The sequence below is a fragment of the Loxodonta africana genome, chromosome 1, assembly GCF_030014295.1.
Source record: "Loxodonta africana isolate mLoxAfr1 chromosome 1, mLoxAfr1.hap2, whole genome shotgun sequence".
In the NCBI taxonomy this organism is placed as follows: Eukaryota; Metazoa; Chordata; class Mammalia; order Proboscidea; family Elephantidae; genus Loxodonta; species Loxodonta africana.
Window position 1 is genome coordinate 141,588,770 of NC_087342.1, and position 20,700 is coordinate 141,609,469.

The window sequence follows — 20,700 nt, forward strand, 5'->3', positions numbered from 1 at the left end:
AGTCCTAATTTCATTTTTCTACGTAAGAAAATTGGCAACAGAAAAAAATTCGGAATTTTAACAACTAAATCAAATAAACATCTACCAGACATGGACATTATTATAGTAAACTGATTAACATCAACGAAAAAATTATTCCTTTCCCATAACAGTAGTATATTTATTGTGCTTAATCAGGTAGCAGGGAATGAATAGCTCTGGGGAACCAGTACAGAATGTTCACAAATGTTTACAAGTCTCTAGTTATTTATACACTGAACAGCAAAAACAAAGGTGTTAAATCCTCAGACCAACCTACTGTACGTGTTGCAAATTTTTATAATTCTCATGGCTGGGTGCCTTTGGGAAAAAAGTTGTGTAATTTTAATGCACAATAAATATTTTATAGCTTACAAAAGTTCTGGAATAGTTTGTCTGCACACACAGCATACATCCTGCACGTGCAGTTTCGACACGTTGTCAAGGAAACTTAGCAATATTCATGCTTATTTTGTCACATTTTCTCTTCCTATGGTAGGACAATGATCCCTGTGCAACATCCCCTAAGAAATCAACCAATGTTATAAAACGCCGTACACATTCTCTTCCTTAGTGAATTTCAAGTTGTTCCCTTATATTACATGAAATACTTCATTTGTAAATAGCAAATTTAATTTTGTAATTCTGACTACTCTCACTTTTATTTGTGTTTTAACAACTAACACCTTGGAATATCAAGTACTGAATTTAATGATCCTTAGCACCAAGCAGTCAAGAATATTGCACCAAAATGGGTTACACTTCATATCTAGTTAATAAATAAGATCTTGCGACTTAGTCACAAACAAAATATCACTCCAAAGTTAAACAACATTGTAAGGGAAGGAGAGTTTCACAGAAAAATTGGGTATGTGCTATTTTAAAAAAAAAAAAAACCCAAAAAACAATGGATTCATGTTAATATGATTAAAATTTACATTAGCGGACTCCTTGATTCTTTTTAAATTAAAATTTATTTAATTTTAAATGTTCTTTCCAACTGAAGAGGTAGGTATATTTCCACATATGAAAAATTGGTAACAGACACAAATCAAAACAAGGGAAATCTGATAAAAATCAACATACTCTCTTGTAACAGCACATAAACGTCACTCTCTTATGATGTTACTATGAAGACATGAGTTGTTTCATGTTCCCATCAGACAATGATCTTACTTATCATTATGTATTTCTGATAGTAACAGGAGTATTCAAAGGCTACCTTTCTATCACAAAAATTGTTTCCCACAGTGATTTGTGCCACAAGTCATGGTGACCTTTGGGGTCTCCAGACAGGATTTTACTATAATTTCTTCTCATTTTCACCAACACCATCATCATCAAACCTCTAAGAGTCTACAGAGATCAGCAGATTTTTTAATTTTAATTACAATTAATAGGGTATATGCAGACAAGAGGTGGAGAGAGTCAGCCATTTCGGTCAGCAAATGAATTCAAATGTGCAAATTTAAAAGTACATGCATTTCCAGCTTTGGACCAGAAAATGTTATGTAACTGATTGTAATCAACAGGTAGATAGTAATTGTGCCAAAAAAATTCCTTAGAGACTATGTTTCTGTGATCGTCTAAAATTTGGACTGAAGAATGGATATATATAAGATACATGGAAAATCTCATCCATTAGACAAACAGATGTGAACAGAGGGGAGTGTCCAAAGTGACATGATGATTACTTTGGTCTGGACAACATCAAGGCTAATAAAAAAAATGTTTAAAATAAAAATTTTATAAATAAAACTTCTGGATGTTGTATTTAACACTTAACTCATTCTAAAGGTACTAGTACTGAGAGCACATTTGCCTTTTCTCCCTTCCCTGAAACCCTCATTTGTTTGTATTCCCTGAAATTTTGTATGAAATGGGAGTTTCCTCACTGTCAACGACAGTTAAGGCCCAGTTCAATTTACTCTCCTTTCGCTTTTCCACTTTTCTGCTTTTTTCCATTTTCTATCACTAGCTGTTTTTCTGATTTGTTCACACCATTTGCTGAAATACCATTCACAGCTGTTTTTCCAGTTTTTGATTTCTTAGGCACGTTGTATGTCCGAAAATAGAAGTTAAGAAAGAGAAATATGAAGCTGATGGCATAGACAATCAGAGCCCAGTGCATCCACTTTGGGAAGGGGCAGTCATTCCAAAGTGACAATGCTGTGTGTCCAATGGTCACATGGAACTGAACCTGAAAAACAATACAGGATACACTTAATCTAATAGTATACAACTTTAACAGCAACAAAATATTCTACTTAGCTATCTAAACCCAAATTTTGCCACACTACCCCAAGCTTAACAGCTCTCTGGTTCCCAGGGGTAGCTCCTCCTCATTCATCTCACAACTCAAATGCCATCTGCCAAGAAAGGGCTTCCTGACCACTTGAACTAAAGTACCTTCCACCCAAATGGCCCTCTCTATATCCCAATTAACTAAAGCATTTTTGGTTTGTTTTCTTTGAACAATCGTAGCTATCTGAAATTGTATTTTGTATTTATTTACTGTCCAACTTTCCAGTAGAATATAAGCCTAGAGGGCAGGGCTTGATCATGTCATTGATGATTCCTAAGCTCTCAGCACAGTGTCTGAACTCAAGGAATATTTGTTGAGTAATGTTATTCTAATGAGAGGGAATGTCAGTGGCCAAAAAGAGTAAACGGTGGGCAGCTGGAGTCCACCGAGCGATGCCTCTGAGGAAAGGCCTGGCAATCTACTACTGAAAAGTCGGCTACTGAAAAATCCTATGTAGCACAGTTCTACTCTGACATATGTGGGGTCGCCATGAGTTGGGACTGGCTTAACGGCAACTGGTTGGCTTACCCTTCACAGAATTAACACACTATTTGTAATAGACAATTGTGGTTTCTGTTTTAAGGATAGCATTATCAATATTAACTATTAAATATTATTAAAAACAATTTATTCCATGTAAGTCAGAAATTTATATCAGAACTACATAATTTTTCAAGTTTTCCAAAGCAAAATCCAGATTTTAAGAACTTTTGGTTTCACAATGGTTCTTAGAACCCACATCACTAAAAAAGGGTGTGCATATGGGTGTGACTGAATATGGGATCGCTCAAGAAGAGCCTGGTGCAGGCTCAAAAAAAAATAGATATAAATGGCTCACATCATTTTTGACATTTCTTCATTTTCTACTAATTAGCAGGAAAAATGAATTACAGAAACTGTATAAACAGCTTGCAAAAAAAGCTGAAGGAAGCTTCCAGTAGCATTTTTGTTACAAATGAATCCTTCACACCCAGCATTCCCCAAAAGCTGTGTTTCCTGTTTGGTTAGCCAGCTGTTCAGCAGCTTAAAACAAGAGATGCATATTTCCAAATGTGATTCCACTGATAAAACTATGTTCACACTATGATTAAAGAAAATTATAATAAATTCCAAGGCTTGAAGAACAGCTACCTGGTTGGTTTTAGATTTTCAGTTTGATTACAGGCTACTGCCCACCTCTGAATGTTACACTGACACACGCAGATGCTACAAGAAGTCCTACTAGGTGTATGTGCTGAAAACTGTCCAGTCTAAACACCAGCATCTGAAAATATCCGACCCTGATCTCTGAGGACCGGGTTTTAGAGAATTAAGAAAGAGTTTTCTGGTCCTTATTTCCCTCCCTTTAAACCACCCCGCTTCCTTGGCTCTGTGCTTTCTTTTCAACTTTTACATTCTAAACATATGGGGGTCTGTTAACAAAGACTGAAAAACAGAAAAGGAACCAGAAAACTAAGCAAGTACAAGATGAAGAGAGGTAATAATAAAAGTTTTTAGATTTAAAACAAAATTGACCAAGGAAAGAATTATATTTTTTCTAATCATACATGAGTTTACATATGTACTCTGTAGTATACAATACTTAGATATTTAATCTTTCATTTCACAGATATTTTAAAAGAACGTTTCTCTTTAAAAGGGTTAGTGCTGTGTCTAGTCTAGACATTAAAGAAGGAAGTGGCTTTGACTACTAGGTCTATGAGTAGGCAGGTTATAGTCAAAAAATCTCAACTGCTAAGGCTAGAGAAAGTTAATTGTGAAATGGAAAATTGTGTAAAATGATTTAATATTTTCTAATAATAAAATTAAAACATATTCAGTGTTTTGCCAGAAGAAACCTCAAAGGTATCTTACTCACCAGCTGCAACATGGTCAAGTACCGTTTCCACCAGAGATACTTCTGAATCCATGGGCCAAATGCAGTTAACCCATAGTATGAGTACATAATCACATGGATAAAAGAATTCAGCTGGGCTCCAAAAAATGCTTTAGAGAAACAAGAGTTAAGTGCAAAATACAGAAACTTTTATTAAGCCATAAACCTTTTGGATATAAATAAATGAATCCACATTATTTTCTAACATTTAATCTTGAGTGAAGGAATAAAAGATTTACCACTAATGGAAAAGCCTTCCCCTCAGATCAAGCTAGGTATTTTAAAACTTCAGATCTGGGTTTTTATCACATAAATAAGAGTGTGTGTTGTTCAAATGGAAAGGACCTTCAAAGTGGGAAGTTTCAAGTTTTCAAATAGTGCACACCAGTGATCTTAATTAAGTAGGCTCTAATAACAGAATCACTGCCTATATTACTTTTAATTCTACTATTCTTGGGGGAAAAGAGGACAAGTCACATAGAAAATTTTATGATTTGTGAATGTTCCATTATTGCCTTTAGATGGGTCAATATACATATTTACAACAAAACAGTACTTAAACACTAAGTTTTTAAATAGTTTTAAATACGATAGCACTATACACACTGAGGAAACCCTGGTGGCGTAGTGGTTAAGTGCTACAGCTGCTAACCAAAGGGTCAGCAGTTTGAATCCACTAGGTGCTCCTTGGAAACTCTATGGGGCAGTTCTACTCTGTCCTATAGGGTCACTGTGAGTCGGAATCGACTCCACGGCAACTGCTTTGGTTTTTGGTTTTTTATACACACTCAGTAATCCATTTGTACATGTTAATTTACACAGATATTTCAGTCAGTCTAAATCAATGGTACTCTTTCTCTTCAGAATAAGAATTAAATCATAGTTGTAATAAAAATAAATCTTGTCCTAAAGTTATTTAAGTTGTCAGTTCAGATTTACTAATTCTCTTTTAAAATTAGTTTTACCTTAACTGTATTGTTTTAAATTGGGACCCCAATAATAACGTATAAGTGTGAATTCCCAAGTTGCCAATAACTATAATATGACAATGGAAGTAGCAAGGTGAACTATACTGAAATGTCTGGTACTCCGGACCCCCGTTGGTAGAATGCTTTGTTTCTGGCTCACCAATGTGAATCATCCTTAAGCTACAGGCATCTTAAAAGACTGGAGGCAGATCTGGGCCAAACTGTAAAATTAGATCCTCATTAACAAGGCTGTCTAAACTCCCTATGAATGCAAACCAGCAGGGTTATCTAAGGCCTATTTTAGAGCAGAAGCGGGCTCTGGGCTTGGAGTGAAAATGAGGTCTTCGCACTAAGGGATTGTATTTTGCTTTCCTGTGGACCAGAACTACCAGAGCTCTCCTCGTCAAAATACTGTTTTCTCATTTAAGCTTGATTTATGCTCATCTCGGGGGTAAATCTTTAGATGTTGAAGTAGTCAAAGGTAAAATGCTAAAGCTTTAATTTCTTCAAATTTTTAAAAAATGAAATTAACATAGAATGTCTAACAATAAAAGCAAGTTAAATGACAGAGCACGTCAAATTCCCAGGTTCCCGTTACTTTCCACCCAGTACATTTACTATATATTTAAATATATGTAAACATGTTCTGAAAACGCTCACCTTGTCCTCCTGCCACCCACTTAATTCCAATCCACCACAATGTAAACATTGTACAGTGATGATATACATGAAGGAAAGAGACTTGGTTATTTTTCTTCCTTAGGATAAAAAAAACCGTGTCCAAATATTCAACTCCTTTTGATACAAAGTACCACCACAGAGCAGCAGCTATCTGTAACAAGAAAGGAAAGGCAGGTTGTAAATACCAGACTGACATTATCATGTTTTTCTACTCTTTGTAAATTAGCCCATAGTTATCTTCATTGCACAAAATGTACAAGGCATGGAATGGAATCATTTTGGGCTGAGTAGGTTTGAAACTTAGGCATCTATCTGTGGGGAAGAAATAGGAGAGAAAGAGCTATATGTATACGCATGATTCAGAGAAAACACTCAGTCTAATTGCCAGATGTCACATAGCTTCAAACTGCTGAGAACAGATTTGTAAACACACTCACAGTGCTATGTCTTTTAATTTGGTGGAGAAACTAAGATGTTTACTTTGTAAAGACATTTTAGTTGTTCATGCCTAGTGTACATTATACCATAGATACACTTACAGGTAAGTTTGTGTAGCAACTGGTCTCTGTCAGTGTCTGCCTCTTTCTCACTTTAAAGTGTTCAGCAAAGTACAGTAGTTTGTGTTAGGTAGTAAAATCTTTACGATCAATTAAAACAAACAAAAACAACAAAATATTTCCTACTCCTAGGTCATAAATATAATCCTGCTTACATGCGTAAGTCTTTTCCTGGGCTCTAATTAAGACACCAGATGGTACAGAAAGATTACACTACATTGTGAGATTAGGGATTCTTTGAGAGGTGACCTCTGGGTATATGTTTTAAAATATTTTACAAGAATCCTACTGTAACAGTAACCTAAACTTAACCTTTTTATGTCAAATTTTTTCTATGATAAACCTCTTATGTACAAACAACAAAGGGGGCGGTACAAAAGTGAAATTTATTTATACACCTTTGTGTGTCAGGGGCTTGACACAGATTCACTCAAAGGCAAGCTTAGGTGTTTTAGAGTTAAAAGATCACTTCCTTATTTTCTGTCTACATCTGTTGGATGTCAGGAGTTTTGTTTTGTTTTTTTCTTTTTGAAAAATAAAACTGCAATTTTAAAGTGCGGCCAGAGAGGAAAGAGAAAGGTCACAGAAAAAAAGTCTTTTATTTGCACATTGAGAATTATTTACTGAATTTGCTTGAATAATAATATGTTGAAAACAGTAAAATTGGTTGACAGTAGGTATGAAATACTTAACCACTCACAGTAACACTACAGTTCATCCTAGCTACTACATTAATACTTTAAGATAAAGTAACTGTAACCATTTTAGCACAGTAAATGTTACCTAGAAGGTAACTAACAATGTCTTAGAATTCTTTTCCTTAGTTTGTAAACTGCATTAGATGTATCTGAATAAAAAAGGCTACACCAAAACGATATGTGATACTTCTTGGCTACGTAACAGAGTAATTAAAAAAAATGATTCTGAGTAAAATATTCAGTCTACTGCATCCAATAAGTATTATAATTATTAGCACTATGAAAAACTAAAATTCTATATTGAAACTGAATAAGTCATGACATTATCATACTTTCACTATGTAATTCTTATAAAATGAACTATACTGAAAAATTAAAAAAGTACTCATATTTTATTAGTTGTGAGGGGCAATATACTGTGTGTAAATTTTATCAAAATCTGTGTCTTCTAATTTCAGGTGACCTATTACAATTAAAACAAGTATAAGGAAGCATTTCAGAATTATTCATTCTTACTGCAACACAAAAGTTGAAAAAGAACTTCTGACATGCTTTGTACCTATCATTTTACTTTAATCTGCATCTGGGCAATTTTCATCTGGCAAAACTGAAGATTTTAGATTGTTGGGAGACTGCGATGGAGAAAGTCCTGGGGGGAGGATTCATGTACATTATAGGGCAAATAATATCCATTATTAATATTTGCTAATTGATTTTGATAGTAAGTTTAAATTCTGTCAGTGAAGGTATAATTTAAATTTTTATTAGCAAGATAATAAAATCTTACCTAGACTGAGAAAAATAACATTTGACCATGAATGGTGTGTTACTGGTTTGCAGTTAGAACATTATGAGAAAATGAGAACATGCACACACAGGTCTATAGAATGTATCCTTTGCTACCTGGTTTACCAACGGCTAACAATCATGTAAGAGTACAATCTCTTTAGATATTAGATAAGGATGTTTCAAATGTCTCCATATCTCCCATAAAGACAAAATTATAAATCCACTAGCTACAAATCCTAGCTTATCTACTACATTACGGGGGTATATTTCAGATGTGTAACATTTTAATTAGATGAGTTGCTCCAATAAGGTTTAGTTTGAGTATGTATATGTGTGTGGAATGGGTGGTGATGAAGCTGAAAAGAGCTGGAGGGAGAAGGAAGGAAGATTTCAAGTACAATTCATTGCAAATCTCAGGTTCTTTTTCCTCCTAGATTACAGCTTTCACAGTAGCTAATTTTAAAGAACTGGCAGTTTATGCAGGTCAAGATAATATGTTCACAATTACAGAGTAGCACAGTAAAAACTGTTAATGCCAGAACTTGTACAAGGCAGAAACCCATCAGATAAGGAAAACTCAAGTATTTTCCACTGAGAGAGAGTGACATAAAAGACTGCACTCTGTCAAAGGTGGAAAACTTAAGAGACTTGGAAAGACTAGGCAGTCCTGGTGAGTTCCAGCTCTCACAGGTTTCACTGTATTTTTAAACCTTTATCCTAAAAAAATTAATTTACTGTCTCATCCACGGGTTTCTAAGCACATGCCTCTATGAAAGCAAGTGAATCTCTTTTCTCCTCTCCTCTGCCCCCAAACAAGGCAAGATCACAGAAGAGCTCTAGGCTGAGGAGGTTGTCTGGCAATATGGTTATCAGAAGAAAAACTTTTCCTAGTCAACAAGCTGAAATAAAGTAGCACCCTCATGCTCTCTCAAAGTCACATCACAGCTTCTATTTTCTTCTTAACCACTTGTCACGTAATTATAGTCTACCTATCCTATTCCCACTAGCGTGTAGCCCCATGAAGGCAGAGACCTCATCTGTCTTTTCACCTGTGTTTCTACTGCCCCTCATAGTATCTGCACACACGAAAGGCTCTATATACATCTGTTGAATAAAGAAAACCAGCATGATAACCAAAAAAGGTGGTTTTTCATCAGCACTAAAAGTCTTCTAATAAGGAAATGAAGTTACGGACATAAAATATTAAGTAAATTTAAGGAATCTGGCCTTGGGTCTTGATGAATACTGACATTTATATTGTCCAACCCCCATGTTAGAAAGCTATTTTTTCCAAGGGAAGCTACTACCAATATATTTTACATGTTGTTAAAAGCATGGCTGCTAAACAAAAGGTCAGCAGTTCAAATCTACCAACTGCTCCTTGGAAACCCTATGGGGCAGTTCTGCTCTGTCCTATAGGGTTGCTATGAGTCAGAATCAACTCAACGGCAACAGGTTTGTTTTGTTTTGTTTTGTTTATATATATGTTTCATGCTATACATCTTTTTTAATATGAATGACAGTATATAAGAGGATCCAATACTTAAAAAAAATAATTTGTTGTTTCTGTCATTTGAGTAAAATAGTAAGTTTACTAACGCAGTAACTGCCAAACAAAATATATTAATTTATGCAAATATAATAAAAACTGAGTTCCAAACCCACCGCCGACAAGTCGATTCCTACTCACAGTGACCCTACAGGGCAGAGTAGAACTGCCCCATACAGTTTCCAAGGAGCGCCTGGCGGATTTGAACTGCTGACCTTTTGGTTAGCCGCCTTAGCACTTAACTGCTATGCCTCCAGTGTTTCCAAAACTGAGTTCATACCTATACAAATTATGTTACCTTTAACTTGCTATACAGGCAGTCCCCAGATTAAAATAAGATCTGTTCTTAACTGTGTCTTTAAGTCAAATTTGTAGGTAAGTCAGAACAGGTGTTATTTAGCTTTAGTGTAGTGCAACAAAAGGCTCGAAGCCTTTTCAATTATTTAAAAGTTGCAAAAGCAGCAAATGAAGGTGATGAAGAATTTATTGGTGAGTAGTGGTTGGTTGGATCCCTGGTGGCACAGTGGTTTAAGTGCTCAGCTACTAACCAAAACATTAGCAGTTCAAATCCACCAGCTACTCCTTGGAAAGCCTATGGGGCAGTTCTACACTGTCATATAGGGTCGCTATGAGTCGGAACTGACTTGACAGCAACAGTTTGGTTTGGTGTGTTTTGGTGGTTGATTCAATCATTTCAAAGTGAGGGCAAATTTACATAACACTAAAGGGCAAGGACAAGTTGTCCTTAAGTTGGATGTTTGTAACCTTGTGATTGCCTGTATATTATATGTATATATAATGCATAAACATTTGTTTTTCCGTAAATTTTCTTAACACATGAATTGGACCCTCTTTAGGGGTTTCTATTCTTAACCAAAAACAACATAAAAATCTAAAATAATATCTTTACACTAAAATAGAACTTCTTTTTTTTTTTTTAAAAAAAAAGATTTCATGCTAATAATCAAACACATATTCACTCTTATACTACCAAATGAAAGCTGAAAGATTACACTGGGGGTATGAAACCAGATTTTCAATTACGTATTCTTGAAGTAAAGCATAGTTTTACTGACTCTAAACAATTCAGTATAATTTCACTACCATGTTAAAGTACGTTTTTCACAGATGGAAGCCTATAAAATTAAATCTAGTTCTTCTGATAACCAGTTTTTTTAACATACTTACCCTGACTTCATGAACATTATCCGAATAATCCACACTTTGGCAAATATAGCTATATCCTGCATTATATGATCCCATGAATAACTAGGGAAAGAAAGGAACATTTTAAGTTTTAGTAAAGATACAAGATTGAAAACAGTAATACAATGTGCAACCTTTCCAATTATTTTAAAAACAGTATTTTCTAAAAAAAAAATTCATAAGTTCTAAATAACAAAAATTCCAAATCATTAAACACAATTTAATATATCCAAATTTCTGAAAGTTCCTGTGTCAACTTTATTTTATAACTGAAATCTAAATTAAAAATCACACATAACTTTTGTACTGGGACATCAACTCTGCTTTATAATATTGAGAGAAATTTTGATAATAAAGACTGAAATCTAAGAGTTGGCCTACTTTCATTGATTGCTATTCTTGGTCTGGAACCCTAGTGGGGTGGTTAAGAACTCGCCTGCTAACCAAAAGGTTGGCGGTTTGAATCCACCAGCTGCTCCTAGGAAACCCTGTGGGACAGTAGGACTCTGTCTTACAGGGTTATTATGAGTCAGAATCAAATTGATGATGACAAGTTTTTTATTCTTGATCCAGAGTGGCCTGAATCTAACAATTTGGGTAAAAGTATATAAATAAAGTTTTTATGAAACTGAGATTCTGTAATTTAAACTGCCAATTAAAGAAGGCTTTTTTTTTAAAGAGAGTTACTGTTTACTTTCCTAGCATTGTTAATCCTGTTCTCTGGGATCATATAAAATTTTAAACTCTGAGGAGTCTCTTAGGAAACAAATTCCTTACACTCTCACATCTTAAAAATGGCTGTGTTACTTTTATCTTTGCTTCCAAAATGCCATGGAGATTTGCTAGGGCCCGGAAAGCACATGATTAGTAGCCTAGGTGGTGTGATATATAATTTTATACCTTACTTCATTTTAGTTCCAATCCCAAATGCAATGACATATGTAATAGGATTTAACTCAACATCAGTATTTACATCTGCATATTCTGATCAGTAACTAAACCTAAAACTGCTGATTAAAAATTATAATAGCTTATACTGTTTACTGAGTGCTTAATATATGCCAAACACTATGCAAAAATTATCGCACTTAACTTTGGTAATAACCCTAGAAGGTCCATATCATTTCCATTCTACAGATGGGGAAAATGAGTTTCAGAAAAGTTAAAAAAACTTCCAGTGAAGAAGAGCTGTAAGGGTTACGTATCTGATTCAAAAGTTTATTTTAAACCACTGTCTTATACTTTATGCTTGTATAAGTGTATTTCCTTATTTTGTGTGTGTATGTGTGTGCATCTGTGTACATACGTATGTGTATATACACATATATAAATGCACCTTCTTTTTTTTTTTCTTCTTTATGAGTCTTCTTAAGCATAAATTGGATTTAATCTTTTTGGTATCCTAAAATGAAAAATGTCAGTAATACAAAATTTAGAGTTCTAATGCTTATCTTGGGGTACAATACTCCGAGGATGGTTTAATGCATTCTCATTTTTTATGAGTATGAGTTGGGGGGGATAACCCTGAGGAATACTACATAGTGACTTTAAATTTACCTCTCTGAAGATAAAAAAGTTAAGCAAGACCATCCCAAAATTATAGAGAATGAGCACTAAACGCATCTGAAAAGGTTCTCGGTTCTTCATCCATTTTGGACCCAGCCAAACGAAGAGGAGATAGAGGGTACTTATACTTAGTGTAGGTAATGGAGACTGCATCAGAGGCCAATTTTCCACACGTTTATCTACGGAGAGAACAAAATAATATAAAATTTATTAAACAATAAATGTTTCGTAAAATGAAAGTATTGGAATCATAATGTTTGAACTTAATTTTCTAATTTAACCAAATACAGATCACTGTCCTTTCAGTCCTAACAAAAATACATGGTATAAAAAAAAGAAACAAGGTAGATTCCTGCGAGTAGCTCTTGAAAATTAAGTTTCATAACTTATGTTACACAGTAGTTACATACTATCTTTTATAAACAATCTAGGGAACAAAGACAACAAACAAAGCTCATTAAAAATACAGAAGATAAGCTTGGGCTGAAAAGTTAATGAAAGACTTCACAGGCAGAAAAACAAGTATTTTAAGGAGAAATTGCTCTCTATGTCCATGCCTGGAGCAGAAAGGAACTACATAAGTAGGCTGAAGACGTGTGGGGCAACAGAAGCCACTGCCTGGAATCTCTCTGGTACTGAATACAAGACTACATTTTTATCTGGAGGAATTAAGTTGGAGATCATTACTGTTGTTGTTATTGCTAGATACCATCGAATTGGTTCCAACTCATGTACAACAGAACGAAACACTGCCTGGTTGTGCACCATCCTCACAATTGTTGCTGTGTTTAAGCCCACTGTTGCTGCCACTGTGCCAATTCACTTCGTTGAGGGACTCCAGAGCTCTTTTTTCACCAACCCTCCGCGTTATGAAGCACAGTGTCCTTCTCCAGGACTGGTTCCTCCTGATAAGAAATCCAAAGTACATGAGATGAAGCCTCTCCATCCTCGCTTCTAAGGAGATTCTGACAATACTTCTTCCAAGACAGATTTGTTCATTCTTCTGGCAGTCCATGGTATATTCAACATTCTTTGCCAACACCATAATTCAAAGGCATCAATTCTTTTTCAGTCTTCCTTATTCATTGTCCAGCTTTCACATGCATATGAGACAATTAAAAATACCATGGCTTCAGTCAGGCGCACCTTAGCCCTCAAAGCACATCTTTTACTTTTTAACACTTTAAAGAGGTCTTTTGCAGCAGATTTGCCCAATGCAATATGTCATTTGATTTCTGGACCACGGCTTCCATGGGCGATGATTATGGATCCAAGTAAAATGAAATCCTTGACAACTTCAATTTTTTCTCCATTTATCATGACGTTGCTTATTGGTCCAGTTGTGAGGATTTTTGTTTTCTTTATGTTGAGGTGTAATCCATACTGAAGGCTGTAGTCTTTGAGCTTCATTAGTAAATGCTTCAACTTCTCTTCACTTTCAGCAAGCAAGGTTGTGTCTTCTGCATATTGCAGATTGTTAACGAGTCTTGTTCTTCTTCACATAGCCCACTTTCTTGGATTATTTGCTTAGCATACACATGGAGTGAGTATGGTGAAAGGATAAACTCTGACTCACACCTTTTAAGCCACACGGTATCCCTTGGTTCAGTTCGAACAGCTGCTTCTTGGTTTATGCATAGGTTCCGCATGAGCACAATTAAGTGTTCTGGAATTTCCATTCCTCACAATGTTATCCATAATTTGTTATGATCCACACACTTGAATGCCTTTGCATAGTCAATAAAACACAGGTAAACATCTTTCCGGTATTCTCTGCTTTCAGCCAGGATCCATCTGATATCAGCAATGATATGCCTCATTTCATGCCCTTTTTTAAATCTGACTTGAATTTCTGGCAGTTCCTTATCAATGTACTGCTGTAACTATTTTTGAATTATTTTCAGCAAAACTTTACTTGCGTGTGATATTAATAATATTGGAAACCACTGCAATTAATGATATTAGAGATCATTACAAAGGAGATCATTACAATTCTGTAATTTAAATGATAATCACTACATTCAGGACATTTCTCTAACCTTTTCCTTGAGAATATCAGTCTATTTTTTTAACCCTATGAATAATGAATTTCTGTGCTTTTCTCTAAAGCTAAAAATCACTTTCATAGGTGTAAATATATACATAATGAAACAAATTATTTCACTTAAAATGAATTGATTGTCCTTAAATTTCAAATATGCAGCCCTGAATCAATTTTATAACAGAATTTTATGATGAGTAAAACAATTCAAAGAGAAGCATGATAATAAAATAGGGGATTAACAAAAATTAAAATTTAACACATTAAAAAAGGTGTTGATATTAATTTTCTGTTTCTAAAAGTTAAACATGTGAAGGTTGTGAATCTAATGTCTGGTTTATTCTTGGCTATGCAAAACATTTCTATGTTCTATTTTGAGGAAAATAATGTATTTTTTAAACAGTAAATGAAGATCTCTATACATACATACACATATGTGTGTTTGTATATGTATATATACATGACTCACAGTGATCCTATAGGACAAGAGTAGAACTGCTCATAGAGTTTCCAAGAAGCACCTGGTGGATTCGAACTGCTGACCTTTTGGTTAGGAGCTATAGCTCTTAACCACTATGCCACCAGGGTTTCCTTATACATGTACATACATACACACACTTAACTTTTATCCTGTTTCCAGTATCTAGCCCAAATGAATTTAACTTAATTGCTGATTATAATTCCCTGTTTAAAATGCAGTATTTACTAAAACTATATATGCAAAATAGTTCTGGATTAGACAACATTTTAAAATACCTTACTCAAAAATAAATTAACCTGTTTCTAAATACTGTCAATATAAAATAAAATACAAGACATAAAACACAAGTAGAACAACTTTTACTCACATAGCCTTCAAAGTCAGGAAATAGCATGATTACTATAGTTTCTGTGAAATAAGAGTTGCTAGAAAAAGTGAGATAGTGACTTGAAAGAAAAAACACAGACAGGAACACAAAAAAACAGAAAAAAATTGACTATTTCACCATTTATAGAGGAGACCTAAAATCTACCTATTCATGGAAATTATAGCTGTATCATCAAATCAAAACACATCCCAAAGAGTTAAAAATAGACTAAAATGTCTGAACTACAGGAGAGATAGTAAACCTCTTACGAGGAGGAAGTGACTTAAAATATGGCGTGGCTGACTTCTTGTTAAAGGTATTACGGCACTATGGCCTTATCAGCAATTGTTCACTTTTCTTTAATGTTGCCCTATTCTCCTTCTAGAACCGTGTCTTTCTACATCAAAGTCTCCCCCATAAAACATAGAATGCTTATCTACTTAGATCTTTATTTTTCTACATTGTAGAAAAAGTTGTGTAAAGTGCTATTAATTAGAGAAGGAGTTGCTGTGGTATCCTGTTCTCACCCACAAACTCTAGGGCAGATACTTTTTTCCCATGAGTTTGATACAAAGAGAGAAAGTACTGTGTTAACGGGAAAAATCTATCTAATGAAGACAGGAGCATAAATTCATCTGTAAGGAGGTTCTAATTTCCAACATTATGGATTATTTCTCACCCTTACCACAATACAGAATTCCTACTGACACCAAAGGAACTTCTAAGCAGCGAGTAGGAAAAAAAAAAAAAAAGAGAGAAATAGGTTCAAAAATTTTCCAAGATCAAAACTAAATTAAAAAATGCTTATCCTTTTCAATGTATAGCACCATTCTCTCATCAGAGAAGTTTAAAAACAGGACTAATAAGAGAGGGGAAAAGAGACACAAGTAAGAAACTGAAGATCTTACAACATGAAACACTAACAGAGGCTAGTAGAAGACTAAAAAGGTGGAAGAAGCTCGATAAGAAAAAGAGAGGTAGAAGAGAAAACACTAAACTCTATTACTAAGTAGGCTGGCCATGTTCTCATGCCAGCTCTGCTACTATGCCTGTGTAGGACCTTGGGGCACAATCTCCTTTCATTTCCTTCATCTATAAAATCCAAGGGGGAGAAGGTAAATTGGATCATGCTTCTCCAACTTTAATAAGCAAACGCACCACCTGGAGGCAGAGTTAAAATGCAGTTGTGGCCCATTTCTAGGAAAATGTTGCATTTCTATGAAGGCTCAACTGAGGCTATGCCATTATTCCACAGACCACTCTTTGAGTAGCAAAAAATGAGATGAGCCCTCAGGTCTTTTTGTTTTTTTAAAAAACTTAATGAAAATGTTTACTTTAAAAAAATTTTTTTATAATAATTAGGAAGAAAGTGAGGAAGACTAGATTAAGAAAATGTGTAATTTTAACTGGTCAGGGGCCCCATTTTGTACTGCCAGAGTACCTGGCGTTGTTTTCATTGCATCATAGCCCTCATCACACTGTCCTGTGACCTCCCTTTAAGCTGCAATCTCCCTGTAGGCAGGGGCTGTGTCTTTCATTTTTGTACTGCAAGGCCCGTCAAAGTACCTAAACATTTATTTGATGAATAAATGAAGGGTGGATAATCTTCCATATTAGCCTTTTATTTCTATCCCTACAGCCAAATTCAAGAGTACATTTATTGGTACTGAAGGTTTCTACAGTGTCCAGCAACTGTTTCCTCTAGCTAGCTTTTCCTGGATGTTCTAATGCTGGCATAAAACTTCAACCTCAAGTCAACAACAAATCCTGAGACAAAATAACAGGGAGATTAGTACAGTAAAGGGAAATCACGGGTACTGAAGCTTCTTGTATTTCACGTAACTTCTAGACACATTAAAATAATTAATTTTCCAGATTTTCATTAACTCAGATGTTTAAATAAATATACTTTAAAGCTAAATTAAACCCTCTATTCATTTGGGTTACACTAAATCCAAATGTACATTAGGCATATTAGAGTAACAGAAAGTATGTTTCTAGTATGTTCTCATCAATAGCCTAATCCTACACAGTTATGGCTGGGATTCTATACTCCATGAATTTATTAGGAAAAAAGCTGGCAAAAAAAATCTATTAAAATCTTATTTCTCCTACCACCATTAACATCAAATTCTATCTTCAAAGAGCACCAAATTCAAATGGGTTTTATGCAACATTCTTGCAAATTCTCTTTGGAAAGCTTTTTCGAGGGGATCAATAATGACACAAATTATCACATTTTTATCTTATTTTTATATTTTCACTCTTAATATAATATTTATACATTCATACTTTAATGATTTTGACTTTATTTTGAGCCTATTTATTAACAAATTTTAACCTTTCATGTTTTCATGTAAACATTATCTAAACTATAATTGTAGAATTTTAGATTTAGAAATGATCTCTTTATCTTAAAAATGAAATTCAGAGAGATCAAGAGACTTGCCAAAGAAGGTGGAATAAGAGCCTCGTGTATACTAGTAGCTATTCTAGTACCACTCAGTCACTATCTACATTAACTTTAAGGAGGATATACTCCTATTAATTTATTTCCAAATTACAGATACAAATGATATATTAAAACAGAATTGTGATTATCAATTATGTTCCTTCAAGAGAAAGAAAATAAGAGACATGGAAAGTTCCCTTAGTAGAAAGAATGAGAAGAGACTTGCTCAAACCAGAAAAGTCTCACACTCTACCAGGCACTGCCTTCTGGTCCAGGATCAGGAATGCTTCAGAAGCGTGACAAATAGTGGCAGGAAGGGACTAAGGCTGTCTACACTGGACAAAGAAAGAAGCTTCATCAAATACTAAGGGACTTAAAGAGAGATCAGATTGATTCTCTAAATCCAGGGGGCAGAATTAGAACCAATGAGAAGTTGGAAGGAGGTAAAATTCACCTAAATTCAGAAAACTTTCAACCATTGGGTCTTTTTTTGGTAAACAGAAAGAAATGTCTTCTTTGATAATGAGTTCCCTAACTTAGTTAAAATTATACGTAAGCAAACCTAAAGCAAAAAAAAAAAAAACATTAGAGCAAATCAAGCTCAGGAGCAAAAGACATTCATAAAATCTATGGCAGGTGGGACTGACTGACTTACAAACATCAGTTTGTACAACCTTATCTGTATTAAAAGGCCTCGTAATGGTTACACAACTGTACATTTGTCAAAACTCACAGACTGTTCATTAAAAAGGGTCAATTTTACTATGTGTAAATTATACCTTTTTAAAAAATTAAAAGAAAACAGTCCACCTGAGATTGGGCTTCATGTGAACACCCTTCACCAACAGGCCTTTATCCTAAGATCAGAAGATCACAAAGCATGGAGGAATAAAGAGAAGAGACTTTGTAGTCAGACACTACTGCTTGTGAGCTAAGTGATCTTGGGCAGGTTACTCGGCCTCTGCCCTCAAAGCTCAATCTATCAGAGGAGGAGACAAACATGAAAACCCAGTGTGCAGCATGATCAGTGCAACAGTAGGGAAGTGTCTTAAGTACAGGGGTAGAGGGGAGAGGACAAGGCAGGCTTCACAGAGCAGACAGCTGAACTGTTTCTCCAAGAAAAGAGGAACCTGCCAAGCAGACAGGTAGGGAGGAAACCCTTGCAGTAAGAGCTGTATGTGTAAACAGCCCAGAAGCAAGAACTAAAGCACTTATTTAGGAAAGTAAGCAGACCTGAGATTGAGAATATATATATATGAAGGGAAGGAAATGACTGTGGAGATTTATGTCACATCAGACCAGGGAGGGTCTTACAAACCATGTGAGGAAGCTGGAATTTATCCTATAGATAATGGGGATATAATTAATGGGTAAAAAAATAAGGGACTATGTTTGGCTTTTAAAAGCTACTGGAAGCAGTAGGATATGGACTGAAGAGGTAAGGGATATGTCAAGAGGCAGGGGAACCAGTTGGATCAGTCGTTCTCAAAAACCTGTCTGTTGCTAGGCTGTCCACATCCACATTAAGAATCATCTGGAAAGCTTGTTTAAAAAAAAAAAAAAAAAGATTCTCAGGCCCACCCCAGATCTACTGAATTAGAATCTCTGTAGGCCAAGAGAGTTAGACATTTCCAAAAGGATGGGGTAGTCAAGAGAGTCTATAGCTGGAGAACCAATTGTTCTTTTCTTTTTTTATAATGAAGAAATAACTACCTCATAGGGTTGGTGTGTGATAACTAATAATGCTAAGGTACATGAAAGTTCCTAGCACACACACAGAAGCCACAGAGTCTAGTTCTCTTCTGCTGCACCCTATCCCCTTTCCACTCCAAATCGTCACACAAGTGTGTCTGATGTAGGAATAATCTGAGCCTGTCCCCTTCAATCGAGCCTTCCAAGCATTTTCTTCCTGATCTAGAGTTCTCTAGATTCTGGATATAGACTCTCACATCAAGCCACCAGCGTAAGAATCCCAGATCCCTCACTTACTAACCGAGCAAGTTACTTAGTCTCTCTGGCCTTATGGATGATGGTAAGGTTGTTGTGAGAAATAAGATAATATATGTATAGTGTCTAACACAGAGTGAGTACTCAAATGTTGGCCTGTCATTATGGCTGACAGGAATCAAACTACTAAATTTTTCTTGCTCTTCTAAGAGAAGAGTTAAATCAAATTACAATAAACAATAATTAAACTTAGGAGAAGAGTTTATACTGAGAAGACAAAATGTATTTTGTAAAATTAGATCAAATACATAAAAATTCTCACTAACTTTTGAATTAGAGGTGCTGTTTTTTTAATCTCATTTTTTAAAGATAATATAAACCAGATTTTACCAAAGAATGAAATACTTGTAATCCAGTAGTTTTCAAGTAACCCAAGTCCTTTAGAAATTTCTAGTTATATACAAATAATTGAAATTAATATTTACAATAAGTTCTTCCTATCTTTATTAAAACAACTTTCTTAAAAATCTCTAATGGTGGCTAGAAACTGGCAAAACCGTCACAAAAGGAGAGACTGGAAGGAGGGAGCGGGCTGACTCATTAGGGGGAGAGTAAGTGGGAGTATGGAGTAAGGTGTATATAAGCTTATATGTGACAGACTGACTTGATTTGTAAACTTTCACTTAAAGTACAATAAAAATTATTAAAAAAAAAAAATCTCTAGTGGCTTTTTTGTTTATTTCCAAAGGCTGATTTCTTTTAAAGCTTTTATAACTCAGGATTTTTACCAGTCAGAATGAACTTTCTTCTCCAAGCAGTCTAATCTGGTAGTTCTACCACCATTTGCCAGAAGAAAAATTTGTAAAACTTTAATTTTAAAACATCCAAATTCTTAGAAGAATTAACTAGAAGGAGCACAAGATTATTATAGTAAGTAATCCTAGTCAGGTGATGACTTGGGAAGTCACATGGAGCAGAAGCAGCTTGGCACAGGGCAAGGAAAGGACCTGAATTAAGAAGAACTAGATTCCAGCTATGGCTGTCATTTTCTACCCTTATGACTGTGAACGTGAAACTCTTTGAGCCTCAGTTCCCTCATGTGTACAATGGAAGTGATGCAAACAAAAACCAGATCTCGACTCGCGGTGACCCCATGTGTTACAGAGTAGAACTGAGCTCCCGTTTTCAATGGCTGTGAT

The 20,700-nt window shown here is 35.1% G+C and overlaps 1 protein-coding gene across 1 annotated transcript in view; it reads right to left on the minus strand.

Annotated features, from left to right (window-relative positions):
- Window positions 1-958: 958 nt before the first annotated feature.
- The window catches only part of ELOVL4 (ELOVL fatty acid elongase 4), a 31,871-nt gene continuing 12,129 nt past the window's right edge, over window positions 959-20,700 (minus strand). Inside the window, exons 2-6 of the mRNA XM_003404381.3 lie at window positions 12,205-12,392; window positions 10,630-10,710; window positions 5,828-5,999; window positions 4,182-4,309; window positions 959-2,218 (exon numbers count right to left, since the gene is read on the minus strand). Coding sequence (XP_003404429.1) covers window positions 1,943-2,218; window positions 4,182-4,309; window positions 5,828-5,999; window positions 10,630-10,710; window positions 12,205-12,392 — 845 coding nt within the window. The 3' untranslated portion in view covers window positions 959-1,942. The remainder of the gene's footprint in view (window positions 2,219-4,181; window positions 4,310-5,827; window positions 6,000-10,629; window positions 10,711-12,204; window positions 12,393-20,700) is intronic.